General features: G+C 37.4%; 1 protein-coding gene across 5 annotated transcripts in view; it reads left to right on the forward strand.

Moving 5' to 3' along the window:
- The window catches only part of ATP8A1 (ATPase phospholipid transporting 8A1), a 114,718-nt gene that overhangs the window by 70,889 nt on the left and 27,130 nt on the right, over positions 1 to 16,699 (forward strand). For all 5 annotated transcript variants that reach the window (XM_061346162.1, XM_061346164.1, XM_061346161.1 and 2 more), the window contains 4 exons: positions 6,623 to 6,697; positions 6,829 to 6,951; positions 9,409 to 9,487; positions 15,372 to 15,433. In XM_061346162.1, the coding sequence (XP_061202146.1) occupies positions 6,623 to 6,697; positions 6,829 to 6,951; positions 9,409 to 9,487; positions 15,372 to 15,433 (339 nt within the window). The remainder of the gene's footprint in view (positions 1 to 6,622; positions 6,698 to 6,828; positions 6,952 to 9,408; positions 9,488 to 15,371; positions 15,434 to 16,699) is intronic.

The following is a 16,699-nucleotide window of genomic DNA, read 5'->3' on the forward strand; positions in this document are numbered from 1 at the left end:
ACTTTCCAGCAGGTCAGTCCCCAGCCTGTACTGGTACATGGGGTTGTTCTTCCCCAGATGCAAGACTCTACACTTGCCCTTGTTGAATTTCATCAAATTTCTCCCCGCCCAACTCTCCAGCCTATCCAGGTCTCGCTGAATGGCAACACAGCCTTCTGGTGTGTCAGCCACTCCTCCCAGTTTAGTGCCATCAGCGAACTTGCTGAGGGTACACTCGGTTCCCTCATCCAGGTTGTTGATGAAAATATTAAATAGCACTGGTCCCAGCACCGACCCCTAAGGCACTCACTAGTCACAGACCACCAGCTAGATTCTGCACCATTGACCACAACTCTCTGCCTTCGTCCCTCCAACCAGTTCTTGATCCACCTCACTACCTGATCGTCAAGCCCACACTTCCTTAGCTTATCTGTGAGAATGCTGTGGGAGACAGTATCAAATGCCTTACTAAAATCAAACCACATCTACTGCTCTACCATCATCCCTCCACCTAGTCACTAGCTATAGTTCTTGTGATCTTCGTGACTAGGTGGTATCCTTAAATTTTTGAATGTATTTTTAAATTTCCCCCACCTTTATTTGCTCTTTTTTCTTTCAACAGCTGCTCACTTTCTTATAACTAAATATGTATGGTAATTATGCTTACAATTGAGTCAAACTTCATATTCACAATGATACTTTGTTTTAAAAATGTGGGAAAAAAAATTGTTGCAAAGCTTGATTACAAAGTAAGTTTTACCGGTCTGTCTCCTGTATCTTTACGTTAATGGTGTTTAGAGTTATTTTAAAAACTTTAATAGTTTTTTATATATATTTTCAAATTAATATCTTAAACTTGCATGGTATATATCCAGTTTTACTGAAAGAACATAGCTCATTTCTGTTATACCTGATGTAAACATTAGGTTAATATTTCTGATTCTGGTATCTATGTTGCAATATTTGAAGATAATTCAAACTCTTTTTATAAACAAGTATTGTTGCCAGAAAGGCGCATTTTTCTTACTTTTTTTTTTTTTTTTACATGTTCCAAGTTTTCCTGGTTTTCCTCTTTAATATGTTATTAACAAACAGATTTCAATCTAAGTACTAACAATTTTGCATCCCATTTAGAAAAACATAAAGTAGGAAGCTGTAGAAAAAGCAAGTCTGTTACAGATCCTTTTTGCTTTAGAAGTGATGGGAGACTTAGATCCTGCATTTCAAAAATTCAATATTTGCTTAAATGATCAGACTTCCAGAACTACTGATTAGCAGTAGCTCTTGAAGTATTTGGAAAAAAACAATTAATGTATACTTTGTGTTTATGGAAAACATGCAAAGTTGGGCTTTAGCGCATACTACCTTATTTTTCTCAATTTTCTGTCAGTCACCTGCAAACACATTGTAAATTTACAACTTGGGTCTAACTATCCCAACATTTGTATTCTTTGTGAAAGAAAATTAAATGCAAGGTACAGAGATCATAGCCTCAAAAGTACAAAAGATTAGAAGAGGTAGTCTCTGTCTCCTGAGCAGACAGAAGGGCAAAGAGGTCATTTTGTATGAGTTATGAGGCTTTATGTATAATCCATACAAGCATTTTACCACATACACCTTCTCTGGAAGACAAGATGACTTCTACTTGAATTCCTGTATACCCAGCGTTTGTCAGCTCAGAAAACTTTGACAGATGTTAATAGCTCATGTCAATACTGTGAGTGAATGGACATAAATTCATCATTGAATGTCTCTAGAAAGGACAACTGCGAGTCTTGAATCTCTCTTTTCAGGTTTTTGTACGGATCAGGCGTGGGAGCAGAGAACTCAATGAGTATTTGTAAGCTGCTGCTTAATATGCAGAAATGCTACATCAGGAAAATGCCTGTGAAGCTTTTGTAGCCACACCTCCTCTGTCTTGGAGTTTAGAAAATAATGCTATGAAAGGCATGTCTGGAAGTTGCTTTAAACAAGTTTTCCTTTATTAGCTGACAATAACTAAAAAAAAAATACCTGCCTTTACGTAATAGATGTATATTACATTTTTAAATCTCTGCACAATGGCAATCAAATAAGTAATAGATTTGATTTAATCTAAAATACAGCCTTTTTCCTAGGCATTAGTGGCGTGATGCAAAATAAGTGTCATTGGTTTCTTGTTTCAGAAAATGGTGAAGGTCTATAGTAATTAGTGTTTCTCAACATTTAAGCTCCTATTCATAAGAATTCTCTGTAATAACTTTTTCTAGTATGTGTCTTGGTTCAGTAGTTATTAAAACATGGGCTTCCTCTTTTGACCAGGCCTAGTCCCAGTAACTGTAGAAGTCATGTTTTGAAGTGTCATTCTAAATTGTTAGTGAAAGCTTTGAATTTCCCATAGACAGCTATTGTGCATTATTATGGCTGTGCCTGTATGCAGCCTATGATAAGCCTGTGCAGAGCCTCATCCTTATTTTGAGGGAGCTGTCATTACGTTATGGTGATGTTTGGGACTGAGATTGATCTAGTGATTGAAAACTCCTTCATGGATTGGGTTGGGTTTTATAATTACCATTACTGTGTATCCTCTGTCTTTAAACTATACATTTTTGAAGTTAAGCAAATCTCCCTTCAACATCAAACGGACAAAATTTTCTTATTCCTACTTTCTGTTCTGATAGCTAGCAATAACTAGTAATAACATTGAATAAACTGGCTTATGTTAAAAAGGGCTTACAATTAAAAAAAAAAAAAGATTTGAAGATCTTCATAGGTCATTCATGTTTCATGTAGGGGAAAATTCAAATAAAAGAGGACACAAACAGAAAAAACGCATGGAGTTCACATTTGCAGTTTAGTTACAGATCCTTGAACGTGGTTGTTTGTAACAATTTAAGTGTTGCTATGTAAACAATTCAATTATACTAAGTAATTAGAGCTGCAATGCCCTTTTTTTGTTGTTGTTGCTTCATAAACTTTGAATGATGGTTCTCCTCTCTTCCTCCACCCCAAACCCAGTGCAGTTACACACTTGGTGCTGCTCATGTCCGTAACTGGAATTTACCATTTTGTTCCCAATTTCCTGTGCCTGACACACATCAGATGAGCCTGTGATCATTTTGAGACCCAGATCATGCATAACCCCAAATGTGAGCAGGCTTTCTGTGTATACTCATCCTGGTTCTGAGGTGTGGAGTTCAGGTGCTGTTGTTCAATATGTCATGCTTTACTTAATGTATGTAAACTGCATCAACAGGAGAAAGTGATTATGCACATGCCCACTTTTTTGCATTATAAGGTTTGAAAACTTTGAAATATGAGGTTCTGCACAGAGGCCCATCTCATCTTAGAAGGGCTGTGAACCTAAACTTTTCTTTTCCATGGAAATTATGTAGCTGTTAAACTATAAAATGGTCTGAATTTTTACTTCCCCCTCATTTATGTAGTCTAAATTACTTAATAAAAACACCTGTCACCTATCTTGCTGTATAGGGGTGCTGGATTAGTAATTTGGGTTAGAGTAGGATCTGTCCTCTAAGAGAGAAGTGGCTGAGTCTGCTGCTAAATTAGTATCAGGTACAGCATGTCCTAAAAACTTACTTTGCAGGTACAGCTGCCTTCATTGTCCATCATAATCAGAATGAAATATACTTTCCATTAATAAATTTCTCACTTTGAGGCGTTTGTCACTATAGCTATTAATAATGTAGTAAACTCCATAGTAGCTTTTTCTTGTAAGAAAAGAGTCTAAAAAAGTGGCTTACTTTCTTCCCCTCTTACAGTTTGAGATGAGGGCTGCATTTATTCTTCCTGCCTTTTATTTTTTCCTCTACATCTGCCGGTTATTTTTGAGCTATTGGTGTTCTTAATGTGAACATTCAAAAACTATCTATTGTAAACAGCAGAAAATCCATGTTCCTGTGTAGATACTAAAAGGTGCTCTGTCTCTTTAAGCAGTATGTCTGGTATTCCACTAAACAGTAGTGTTTCTCCTACAGAGGGCACAGTGGTTTTAGCCACATTAAAAAGTTTCTCTTCCTAACCAATTTTTGATAGATTCAACAAGAACTTTAGAATCCAGGGGTACTAGCAAATTTCATTTCTTCTTGGCTTGGATCTAGAGCTCTGACCAAGATAAGTTCCAGTCCCTTATTACACTAAACTGACCTAAAATGCTTGTACCTTGCATGCTTTCTTTAGAAGAAAGTAAATCCTAGTGTTTCAGGAAGTTAATATTATGCCTTAAAGCATTTCTTTACAATTCTACAGTAAAACCGGTTTCAGTTTAAATAGCTTGAAAATTTTTAACTCTTAAGTTCTGTACAAACTAAAACGGAAAGCAACATGCTTTTTAAGGAATAAAAGGCTTGGGAGCTATTTTATGTATGCCATTCCATTGTAAATGAAATTTTATCTTAAATACTTTCATTTATTTATAAAAGTGACTCCAAAATATTTTCAAGTATTGCTTAACATCACTGATCTTTAAGAACCGTGAGTATGTGGAATAAATCCAGTACATATATTTGGTCCTTCCTTTTTAAATGAGAGGTTTGTAACATTTTTGACTGCTAGTTAAATCACAACAGAAAGTTAATGTTGTTTTGTATACTCCTTGGTTAGGAAGGGTCAGTTATACGTCTACTTACGGTGCGTCTTGTTTTCCTCCTAGAGAGCAATACTTGTGTTAAACTGTCTGAAATTACCAGTAATGAGGTGTACATATATTTATGCCCAGCTACTGAATCACGTAATCTCTATTGAAAATACCCTCTTCCACCACCCTAACTATTTCAAAGTAAGAATTCAATAATTTACTTAAGTATTTGATACAAAAAAAAAAAAAAAAAAGGAGGAGGGAGGTAAATCATAATATCTATTCTTTCACTCCTCTCTCTAGAGCTGTCTTCCTAGCAATCTGCCTAGGTTGGGAGTAAAGTAACACAGGACTTATGTATAGTGAGAAGGCTGAAGAGATGGCAGTTGAGGACCACAACTTATATACAAGCAGTGGTGATGGATTAGGTGACCCTGGATTAGGTTCACATACTTAGCTTAGTTGTAAAGCAGCCAAAAAACTGTGCTGATGTTGAGTATATGATTATGTGTTCAGCAGTGAACAACTGATTATGCACTCATCTCGCTCCTTCATACTCAGCAACTGCTAATTAATGTCTGCTGAATTCATCATGGTTAAATGATAACTACTGTTACAAAAGTCAAAAATCAAAACAGACAAGAGCTTATAAAAACGTGATTCTACTGGCATAAAGTAATTCCATTGTCTTTTCAGTGAATAGAATGAAAGGTCAGAAAATACTGGTTAACCAAAGTAAAAAAAATTAACATTATAAGATTTCAGAAAATTCAGTAAATTCTGTATCTCTGTATCATAGCCTCTAACATTCATGACCTTGTGTGCAATAATTGGCCACCAAAAAAAAAACTATTTAGTTTTCATTTATTGGTTGAACAAATAGCAGGTTTTTAGCTAGATTTTAACTCTCATTTTTAATGTAAATAGTTATTAATTTCAGGATTTTTTTCCATCTCAAAGTAGTTACAAACATGTTCAGACATTCTACCATATGTTAAAAAAAATCTGAGCTTCGCCATAGAATCTGGTCACCTGGAGGCCAGCCTGAGTACATACATACTGGTAAACATATATTATGATTGTAGCAATTCATGCTTCCATGGTAAAGTCAAATGAAATACGAGCTGCAGGAAAGTCTCTGCAAAGGAGCAACTAAGAATTCACTTGAAAAACATGAGCCTTAAATTGGATAGAATGTTGTTCAGATGATCCTCACTTCTGTCAGCTTTCAGCTTATGTTTTGTCATAGGCAATATATAGTCTCAGTGTAACTTGTTAGTAAAGATTCATCATATGCTGCTTCTCCACTTTGTCATTGAACTAAGAGACAAATGAAGAAATAGGAGAAAGTCATGCTATATGCAATTATGAAAGACCTAAAAAAATGTGTTATTGTGCTTTTCCAATTTATTTTTTTTATTTTTTAGCAAAAAGTGATAAAACTTAGGCAGTGAAAGAGATAAATATCCAGTTGCCTGTCTAATGTACTCTGTAGTTGAGTTAGTGTTTTTTAAAGAGTAGTTGTAGCTGATTAATGGTAAAGCCTTACCCTTTCATGAGTTTCATGTACGAGAAAGGAATAGTGGTACATTTTTCAGTTTCAAACTGCAACTTACTGTATGAATTCTGTTAGGAGATTTGCTAATGGTCAAATGACTGCTTCTTATGTATAGGATCACACACACATACCATCTTTCTCAGACAGTTTTCATTTCATCATGAATTAAATACAATATAAATGCAGTGAGCTTAAATCACTCTTAAATACTTACAGAATATGGCATTTCTTCTGAAAATAGCTACTTCCTTTAAATGTTTTCATATTTAGGTGGAATTGCTCACATGTGTGACTAGATTGACTAGATTGCCCATTATCTGGTCTTGAACGCAAATTGGTTGGTTTGGGCTTTTTTTCTTACACAGATTTAAACCAGAACCCTTTCAATTGCATTGTTAAAAGTGTTTTAGGGAGGGATAACTTTTTTTTTTTTTTGTGAAGCTGAGGAAAAATGTATTTATCATACCTTGCAAGATATCTAAGTAATATGTGACTCTTGTCTTTTTCAGGTCTGGTTTGCATTTGTAAATGGATTTTCTGGACAAATTCTTTTTGAAAGATGGTGTATAGGTCTTTACAATGTGGTAAGATGATTTGTGTGGTTTCAGTTGTTTTCAACCATAAACCTGAAAGTGTGTTGAGTAAGTAAACTTTAAGCAAGTCCTCTAAAGTTTTGCAATATGTTTTTGTTTGTTTGGTTTAATCCAACTGTTAGATGTTTACAGCAATGCCTCCACTAACTCTTGGTATATTTGAGAGATCCTGCCGAAAAGAAAACATGCTGAAATATCCTGAGTTATACAAGACTTCCCAAAATGCACTGGACTTCAATACTAAGGTATAGTAAAAAAAAAAAAAAAGTCTAATCTAATTAAAGCAGAAATTAATAGGAGTTCAGTATTGTTATTCTTTTTGTACTAGACTGCTCATATTTAAAAATGGAAGGCGTTTTTATGACTACTCTTTCCAGTTGTCCATGAGTCTGTGCACGGTGCAAATCGTATTTATTCATTTTTAGCAAGCATGGAAATGGACAGTAAGCATTTTTTTTTTCCTCAGCCCTTATTTCTTTTCCTCTGCTGGCAATAAAGCTGTCTTCTACAGGCAGAAGCGATTAGACCTCTCTGTTGCTGGGCTGTATGTGTTTGTACTGTTATATGGAAATGGATTACTGAAGCCTGTGGAGAAGTGTTGCAGAGGACAATAAGAACTGTCATTAGATTTGTAGAGGCAGTGACTTGGTACAATTCTTTGTCAATTTGGAGTTGTGATTTTATGGTTTAATTTGAGTTTTAGGAAAAAATACTTTGAGTCAGTTAAGAATGTGTCAGAGTAGATCAAAAGGAATCCAAGGCTACTTTTGGTGGGAAATGGACAACATTTTGGAGATACTAGCACAAGAAGTAGTAAAAGAATGTAGGACACTTTAATATATAAAATATATAAGCAATTTCTACAGATGTATACCATAAGTAATCTCTTAAAAAAATAAATTAAAATTGTTCCTGAATCTACAATTTCATGAATACTGTGGCATTCATAAGAGTTTATATTTGATTTTTCTAAATATAATTCGGACATTTCAAGTAATATCATTGTATGTTGAACTTGGATATTTTCAGTCTGTCATTGAATTAACAATGCCTGGTCTGTAAGTAGACATGTAAAGCCGATACAGCATGCTTAGCTCTTACATCTGTGCCGCTTGTGCTGTAAAACTGGGATACCCTTATCTATATAGAATTGTCTAAACTATGTTCACTGAAGTGTATGAGATTTGTCTACTTCTGCACTTCACTGCTTCACCTATAAAAAACAAACCTGAAAGTTGTAAGGAAACTAGGGAAAATAGTTTCATATGTCACAGTGAATGCTTTACAAATATCAGACTTTTTATAGTCCATTAATAGAGCCACTTTTGTGTTGTGATTTTAATAAATAATCTAAGTCATAAGTTAACAATTGTTGGATTTTTCTTCTGCTTTTAAATAAGCCTTAATATTTTTATTATTGTACTGATGTATTGTTAACTTCATTGGAAATTCTGTGGCTATTCACATACAACACTTCTGTGAGTAAACATCTACAAACTTCCCAGCTACAAAATTCCCACCTATATAAGTTGAATAGTTGGTCTTAAAGATTTGGAAACATTACTGCCTTGAATGTTGATGCAGATGTTTGTTATGGTAAAAGGGATCAGAGGTTATAAGGTCATGACAGAGGTTAAAGGATTAGCATGTGACAAATAAGAATTGGTCAGGAAAATGGAAAAGTAGAACTAATTTTTCTTGCACCCACCTGTGCTTTCTGTCAAATAAAAACTTCTGGTAATGACATAGCAAGAAAGAGAGACAAAGGTTAATGAGTAGCACAAGTTCAAATGTGCAAATTATTGGAGTGTAAATTGGATCATACAACCTAGTGTAGTTGTATAATCAAACAAAAGACTTTGAGACTTTGTGGAAAATGCGAGGCAGGCAACTTCATTTCAATTGTTTGAGCACCTTAACACTCATAAGACGCATCAGTCAGTTAGTTACAATAAAGGCTGTGATAGCCAGAAGAGTTGTTAATGAAAAAACATGATTGCTATACCACAGGAAATGAGTTACTTTTTTTTTTTTAAGTCTTTCTATGTTTTTATACAATATATTATGGAAGGCATCAGTAGCTTGTTTATCCTTAATACTGTTCTTTGTAGAAAGCTTATTTTACAAATGGAAATAACAGTAAAATGTGAATTATTTAGCAAATACATTAAAGGAAGTTTATTTTGATGAAGCTGTGTACTTCAGGAATGTAGCATCTAAGGAGGCATCCAAAAAGATACTTTTATTTGTCCTTTTTTAATTTCTTTGTATGTGGAAGTATGTAGATGGGTGTATGTAAAACTCAGGTTTTGATTGTTCTGCCATCAAAATTTCTTATTACACAAACTGTAAATTGTAAAAGCTAGAGTCCTTTTTAAGGCTCTACCTAGAATGTAGCAATTGTTCCAATTGTCTGGTTTAGTTTAATTTTTCTGATGATATTCCCATATGTATACATTTTAATTTCCCTTCTGATTTGAAATTAAAAGGAGATAATACACACTTTTTTTTAAAGCATAAAAATAAACAAATGACCCATGAAGAGCTAAGAGGCAGAAAGTGCCTGTCAGTTATATTACTTCACAGTGTTGGCCTGACAAAAACACATTTTGTGACTCCAACACACAGATAAAAAGAAAGGTCAGGGTTCACAGAGCTAGTTTATTGCAAATGGTTCTCATGGATTTTCTGTTTTCCCTTAGGTTTTCTGGTTTCATTGTTTAAATGGCCTCTTCCACTCATTCATTCTGTTTTGGTTTCCACTAAAAGCCCTCCAGCACGGTAAGTCTTACGAAAAATAAAAATATAAGTGTTTAAAGGCATGAAATACCTTAATACCTTCTTTGTTCTTAATAAAGCTTTATAAATGATAACAGATTTGTGTGATTAAATTTCAAGATACCATTTCTAGAACTAGAGTAGGTGCAGTATATTTAATGTGGGGTTTTTTTAATCTGTTGAAAAGTAGGAGTAATATGTATATATATTATGTATACATTAAACTATATGAATGGGTTTTATGCAAACTGAAGCAAGATGGAGATAAAGAGACTGCTATTTAATTATGCTAGTTTTTGTATATAATACACTACCATGATAAATACCTACAAGATCCTAAATTACTGCCACTTGCATTATCTCACGTTTTGTAAACTTTTTTTATTTTTATTCACATTTTGTAAACTTTTACTGCTGACCATTTCTCCTGTTACTTAAAGGGCATACTAACCCATTAGTTTACCTCTCTGTAAGTTGGCTTGTAGCAAAGGAAACTGGGACATCTTGGACAGCTCACTCTCGTCGCTTCTAGTTCAGCTGTTGTGTATGCACCTGAGCTACAGAAGGAAATGTTTGGGAGAAAAGCTGTGTTAATTAGACAAAACTTTAAAGCACTGCTTCCATTTTGTGGCAATGTTGTGGGGGCTGCAGCTTTTCTGTAAAACTAATAGTCTGATCAGTTTCCCTGAAGCAACCTGGCAGTCTGACCCAACATATAAGATAGGAATACTCTTATGGACATTTCATTACTGTTGAGACTAGGTAATGATACGGTCACAGCTGCTTGTGCTCAAAAAGGTTAAGGGGAAGACTTGTTGCAGAGTATTTTATGCTCAGTGAATTCTAATGGGTAAAGGGAATTAGGAAGCAGCCTGTTTTCTCTGCAAGGCCACTCACATCACACTGGATTTGAGTGAGATCAGTGGCAGGGGTTTGCATTGGAGAGGTTTAGATAGACCAGGAGGAAAGATGTCCCAAAATGTCAATGCATACTCTAAAACCAAATCCAAACCAAAATCTCTGTTCAAAGCTGTTACCAGTCCATGTGAGAGATTTATGCATTGCACATTTAGAGAGCAGACTTTGACATCTTCAGGAACCTGCTTAGTAAGGTTCCATGGGATATAGCCTTAGAGGGCAGGGGGGCCCAAGACTTTTGGTTGATATTCAGGGATCGCCTGCTATAAGCTCAAGAGTGTTGCATCCCAACTAGAAGGAAGTGCAGCAGGAGGGCCAGGAGACCTCCTTGGATGGATATGGAGCTGCTGAGGAAACTTAGAGGGGAAAAAAGAGGGTTATAAAAGGTGGAAGAAGGACAGGTGCCCTGGGAAGGACAGGGATGCTGTCTGGGAAGCTAGGGGCCAGGTTAGGAAAGCCAAGGCCCAGTTAGAATTAAACTTGACTAGGGATGTGAAAGATAACAGGAAGGGATTCTTTAGGTACATTGCAAGTAAAAGACAGACTAGAGACAACATGGGCCCTCTCCAGAGCTATCAGGAGAACTGGCTACCCTGGATTTGGAGAAGGCTGAGGTTCTGAATGACTGCCTCAGTCTTCACTGACAAATGCTCTGACCGCACCACCCAAGTCTTGGAAGGCAGACACAGCGACTGTGAGAACGAAGACATTGGGCCCTCTGTAGGAGAGGATCTGGTTCGAGACCATCTTAAGAACCTGAACCTACACAAGTCCATGGGACCTGATGAAATCTGTCCATAGGTCCTGAAGGAGCTGGCAAATGAAGTTGCTAATCCACTGTCCATCATACTTGAAAAATCATGGCAGTCAGGTAAAGGTCATGACAACTGGAAAAGGGTAATATAACCCTCATTTTCAAGAAGGGGAAAATGGATGACCCAGGGAATTACAGACCAGTCAGTCTCACCTCTGTGCCTAGCAAAATCTTGGAGCAGATTCTCCTGGAAAGCATGCTAAGGCACATGAAGAAAACAAGGTGGCTGGTGACAGCCAGCATGGCTTCACTAAGGGGAAGTCTTACCTGACCAATTTGGTGGCCTTCTATGATGGGGCTACAGAACTGATGGGCAGGGGTAGAGCAGTTGATGTCATCTACCTGGACTTGTGCAAAGTGTTTCACACTGTCTCAGACGACATCCTTGTCTCTAAATTGGGGAGACATCAATTTGATGGATGGACCACTCGGTGGATAAAGAACTGGCTGGGTGGCCACATGCAAGGAGTTGTGGTCAATGTCTCAATGTCCAGCTGGAGACCAGTAACAAGTGGTGTCCCTCAGGGATTGGTGTTGGGACTGGTCTTGTTCAACATTTTTGCTAGTGACATGGACCGTGGGATTGGGCGCGTCCTCAGCAAGTTTGCCGATGACACCAAGCTGTGTGGTTCGGTTGATACGCTGGAGGGAAGGAATGCCATCCAGAGGGACCTTGACACGCTTGTGAGGTGGGCTGATGCCAACCTTATGAAGTTTAACCATGCCAAGTGCAAGGTCCTACACCTGGGTTGGAGCAATCCCAGGCACAGCTACAGGCTGGGCAGAGAAGAGATACAGAGCAGCCCTGCAGAGAAGGACTTGGGGGTGTTGGTTGATGAGAAAATGAACACAAGCCGGCTTCAGTGTGCGCTTGCAGTCCAGAAAGCCAACCATATTCTGGGCTGCATCAAAAGGACCGTGTCCATCAGGTCAAAGGAGGTGATCCTGCTCCTCTGCTCTCGTGAGACCTCACTTGGAGTATTGTGTGCAGTTCTGGTGTCCTCAACATAAAAAGGACATGGAACTGTTGGAACAAGTCCCAAGGAGGGCCATGAGGATGATCAGGGGACTGGAGCACCTCCGGTATGAAGACAGGCTGAAAAAGTTGGGCCTGTGCAGCCTGGAGAAGAAAGCTGTGTGGAGACCTCATAGCAGCCTTCCAGTACCTGAAAGGAGCCTATAGGGATGCTGGGGAGGGACTCCTCTTCAGGGACTGTAGTGATAGGACAAGGGGTAATGGGTTCAAACTTAAACAGGGGAAGTTTAGATTGGATAGAAGGAAGAAGTTCTTTACTGTTAGGGTGGTGAGGCACTGGAAGGGGTTGCCCAAGGAAGTTGCAAATGTTCCATCCCTGGCGGTGTTCAAGGCCAGGTTGAACAGAGCCTTGGGTTACATGGATTAGTGTGAGGTGTCCCTGCCCATGGCAGGGGCGTTGGAACTTGATGATCTTAAGGTTCTTTCCAACCCTAACTATTCTATGATTCTTCACAATGGAAAAGTGTTTAATGAATATATGTGATGATGCAGAACAGAGTTCATGTGTGAATGGCAAAGCTGAGATAACTTGCATGATCAATTGTGAGAGCAGTGTAGCGCAGGCCTCTTCAGCTCAAAGCCCCTGGGCTAGAACTGACCTCCTGGCAAGTGGTCTCTGCATGTCTGAACAAATTGCCTTGTCTTCCTCTTTCATTTTTAGAGAAAGGCTAGGTGAGTAAGGGAGCAGAACTGGGACCTGGAGATAGTGTAGTTGGTGGGTGGTATAACCAGAACCTGCTGTGGGTCCAGCTGGTGCAAAGTTCTGCATGAAGGGGAGATGAGCACAGGATGGGAGCTGCTGTTAATTAAATCTGATGTCTGTGAATGTGAAGAGAAAAAGGAACTAATGATATAAGTTTCCTAGGGAGGGGCTGGTGAGTGCCAGAGAGATCTACCAGAGAGAGGAACTTCTGAGAACAGGTCTCTACCTTGTCTTAGCAAAGAGGCACAAAGAGGATCCCGAGACATGAAAGGAGGAATGGGAAGAATGGGGGATAGCTCAGCTTCATGTTCATATGGGTGCTAAGTCCCAGCACATCTGATGGGAACAGACTTAGCTGCCTGCCTGTTCCTCTGTTTTATCCTCATTGTGCTTTTTACTGCTATGTATGTATTGTAAAGCAGTGGAGTGCAAGTTTGAGCAGGTATTTATTAGAATACCTGCTCAATTTGATATTGATAATCAGATCTTGAAGATCATTAAAATGTCTGAGCTCTCATTCTGTGATTTTCTTTTGAGTATTTTCTCCTGTTTACAATTTAGTCTCAGTTACAATGCAGTCTTACCTCTTTCGTGTCTCTAAGTGGAAAATTTCAAACTGCATGCTTTGTAGTAGAGTGTACCAAGAAATACGCAATCAGAGAATAGGTATAGATTCGTAGCAATCGTTTGTCAGCTTGCTCCATGTTCTGGAACAATACTACACAAAACTAGAGTCTTTGTGCCTCGTGGACTGTCATGTGTATTTGAAAGGCAACAAGGACATAAATTTTCACAAAGGCTTCTTCTGATACAACTTTGTCAACATAACAGTAAATGGCAGAAGCAAAACTTGTATGTACAACTTCTTCTTTTCTAACCTTTAAAATGAACCACAGTCTCAGCTGTGTTTTCTGGCTTCTAAAGCTCTTGTAGTCCTCTGTGGTGTGCTAGTCTGTCCAGGAAGAAAGTTAAATCAGGAAAGTGCCAGGAATGCACCCAGTATCACTAGAGCAAAGGAGACAGCCATTGTGAGCTCCTCGTTTTGTAATGCAAGACAGCTGGTTAAGGAGGACTATTTGTATGAACTTCCACCTGCTGTCTCTTCCAGAAAAGGCAGTCATCAATACATAGATCTTTTTTGTGTGTGTGATAAACTGGCCTCACAGGTCCTGAAAAGCTTTTTAGAAGGAACAGTCTTGATCCATGACTAAAATTAATTTCATTGTAAAGGTAATATGAAGGCTGGAAAAAAAACCAAACACCTTTATTATTATTTCCCCCAACACAGCTTTTGAAAAGCAGCCTTTCCTATGCTCTCTCAGTATTAGCAGGGTTTCTTATTCTTCTTCTTTTATTTTTCTTTTCTTTCCTTTCCTTTTTTGGGGGGGCGGAGGTGGGCTTGTACTTTTATCTTTCCCTAGTGCATGCACAGTACCTTGATATATTTTTATATGATGGCAGTAAAAAGACTTTACCAGTGATTAGAACTACTACAACAGAATAAGTGTCCTGGTTTAGTTGCAGTATATGAACAGTCTTAAGTGCTAAAAGCATTTATAAACTGAACATGTGAAAAATTAGCAAGTTTATTACTTCTAATTGAAAATGAGAAATTCCCTCTGTATAGTTTAGTTGCGTGTTGTCCCAAGTCTGCCAGGAACTTCCATAGAACTGGGATCAGGAAAGCCTCTGCTCTAGCAGTAGTCATAAAATAGGTTTTGTCAAACAGGCCTAAATGCACTGCTTCAGAATTCTGAACTTAAGAACCACAGTAGACGTGAATTTTATGCAAACACATCTCTTTAGGTCACTGACTCTTCGCATAAATGCTCTGTGTGTGTACCCATGTGTGCAAAATGGATATGTATTTATAAGAATCCACAGATTTGTTGGGTAAATTTTGAAAATGTTACTCATAGCAAGCATCTCAAGATTTAAAATTGAGTATATTCTGTAGAAATATGGATAAGAGCAAAGATAAATTTCTATACGAGAAATATCCAGAATCAGTGAAAAGCTGATTCTCTAAGCTTTGTGTTTACTTATATGCTACAATCAATATGCACTGCAGAGATTATATTTCATATTATTCTGAAGGTATGATACTGTATCTCTGATTATAAAAGTTACTCTAAATTATTGCCAAATAAAATATTACTCATTTTGCATATAATGTTACAAAAAGATCTTATTTCTACCATAATTCCTGAACTCACTGAACGTTTTAAGGGATTAAAAATTATGAAAGTCATACTGTTCAGTAGAGTTCAGTACTGTTCAGTAGAGTTCAACATGGAATCTTGTGTTAGCACCCTCTAGAGATGCTGCCATCTCTGTTGTACCAGAAAGAAGATTTTATATACAGAGACTGCAATTGTGAGTGCTTAAATGTTTTTATCACTGTTTCCTTCTTCAGGTACTGTATTCGGCAATGGCAAAACTTCAGATTACCTGCTCCTGGGAAACACTGTATACACTGTAAGTCTTCCTATAGTTAGGTGGTGCTCTATTGTCTGTATCAGCTCTATCTTTAACTATTAAAGCGATGTGGGTTTATTTTTATTTATAATTCTCTACATAGAAAACTTGATTCATTGCAGTGCCTTAAGAGTAGGAAATAGCTCTTGAATGACTCCTTGAGAAGCTTTTAAGTACATTTTGTATTCTAATTCCAGTTTTTTTAACAAAGCATATAAAATAATAACAAAGCAATAAAAATGCAGAAGATACACCTGTCCTTTATTGGAACTGGTTTGTGGACTTGTGAAGATACAATTCTGTCCTCCCTCTCTTAATTTATCGTGAGGCTTTGAAAGAGGAATTAGAGCCACATGGAACCAAGGTTTGTGGGATGTTTCTTCAGAGACAACCAGACTGCCAGAATGACACCTATCTGACCCACACCTGACAGTAATCTTCTGTTATTCTCAGAAATACTAGTCATTATTGGTTTGTTTTGTTCTTTTAATCTTTTATGTCCTAGAATAAATTAATGAAGTTGGAAGATCTGTTTTTCAGTACAAATAATTCTTGTATAAATCTTTCCTTACGTAATAGGGAGTTATCATAACATAGACAAAAGGAAAATGTTCTAGAAATAGTCCTCTGAGAATGTAACTACTGTCAGCATCTACATATCAGAGAACATTTTGAATAGTGTTTTCTGGACAGCTAACCAGAAAGGTTGAAGAACATAAAAGAACGAGTAAACACAGCCCCTTCTACATATTTCCTGCTTCTGTGCCAGTTAAAATAAAATGTTTCTTCTGCCAGTCAGTACTTGGCCTTTAAACTGGTTCTTTTGGGCACACTTTGTTTGTTCACACAGTCCTTTAAAAGTTTATTTTCTCTACACTTCCCTTTTCTTGTTCCAAAAGGCAAGCCTAGCATGTTTTGTCAGCAGTAGTCACATATGGTCATGCAATCTGTCATGTGATGAACTGATCTCCATTAGGGATGGATGGAATATTCTGGGTGTTTTCTGTGCAAGTCTCAATAAAATTAAGATGTAAGGTCACAGTCATTGTCATAGCTCAGTCATGACAGAAGTAGTTCAACTGACAGGGGTCTATTTGTATTATGATCTCATAATATGGAGCAGTGTTTAGAAGTCAGAATTTATCTGAATGTCACAGCTTTCCCCAATATTGATAAGTACTTCATAAGAGTATCTACCAGAACCACCTGTTGCTGTAAGTAAAACGTGTTCTTCTTGAGAAGAGGTACTCTGAGCACCAGGTCTTC

Source organism: Neopsephotus bourkii, unplaced genomic scaffold (genome assembly GCF_033783945.1).
Source record: "Neopsephotus bourkii isolate Nb327-2 ecotype Australia unplaced genomic scaffold, CSIRO-AGI_Nbou_v1 NB_259, whole genome shotgun sequence".
Lineage (NCBI taxonomy): Eukaryota > Metazoa > Chordata > Aves > Psittaciformes > Psittacidae > Neopsephotus > Neopsephotus bourkii.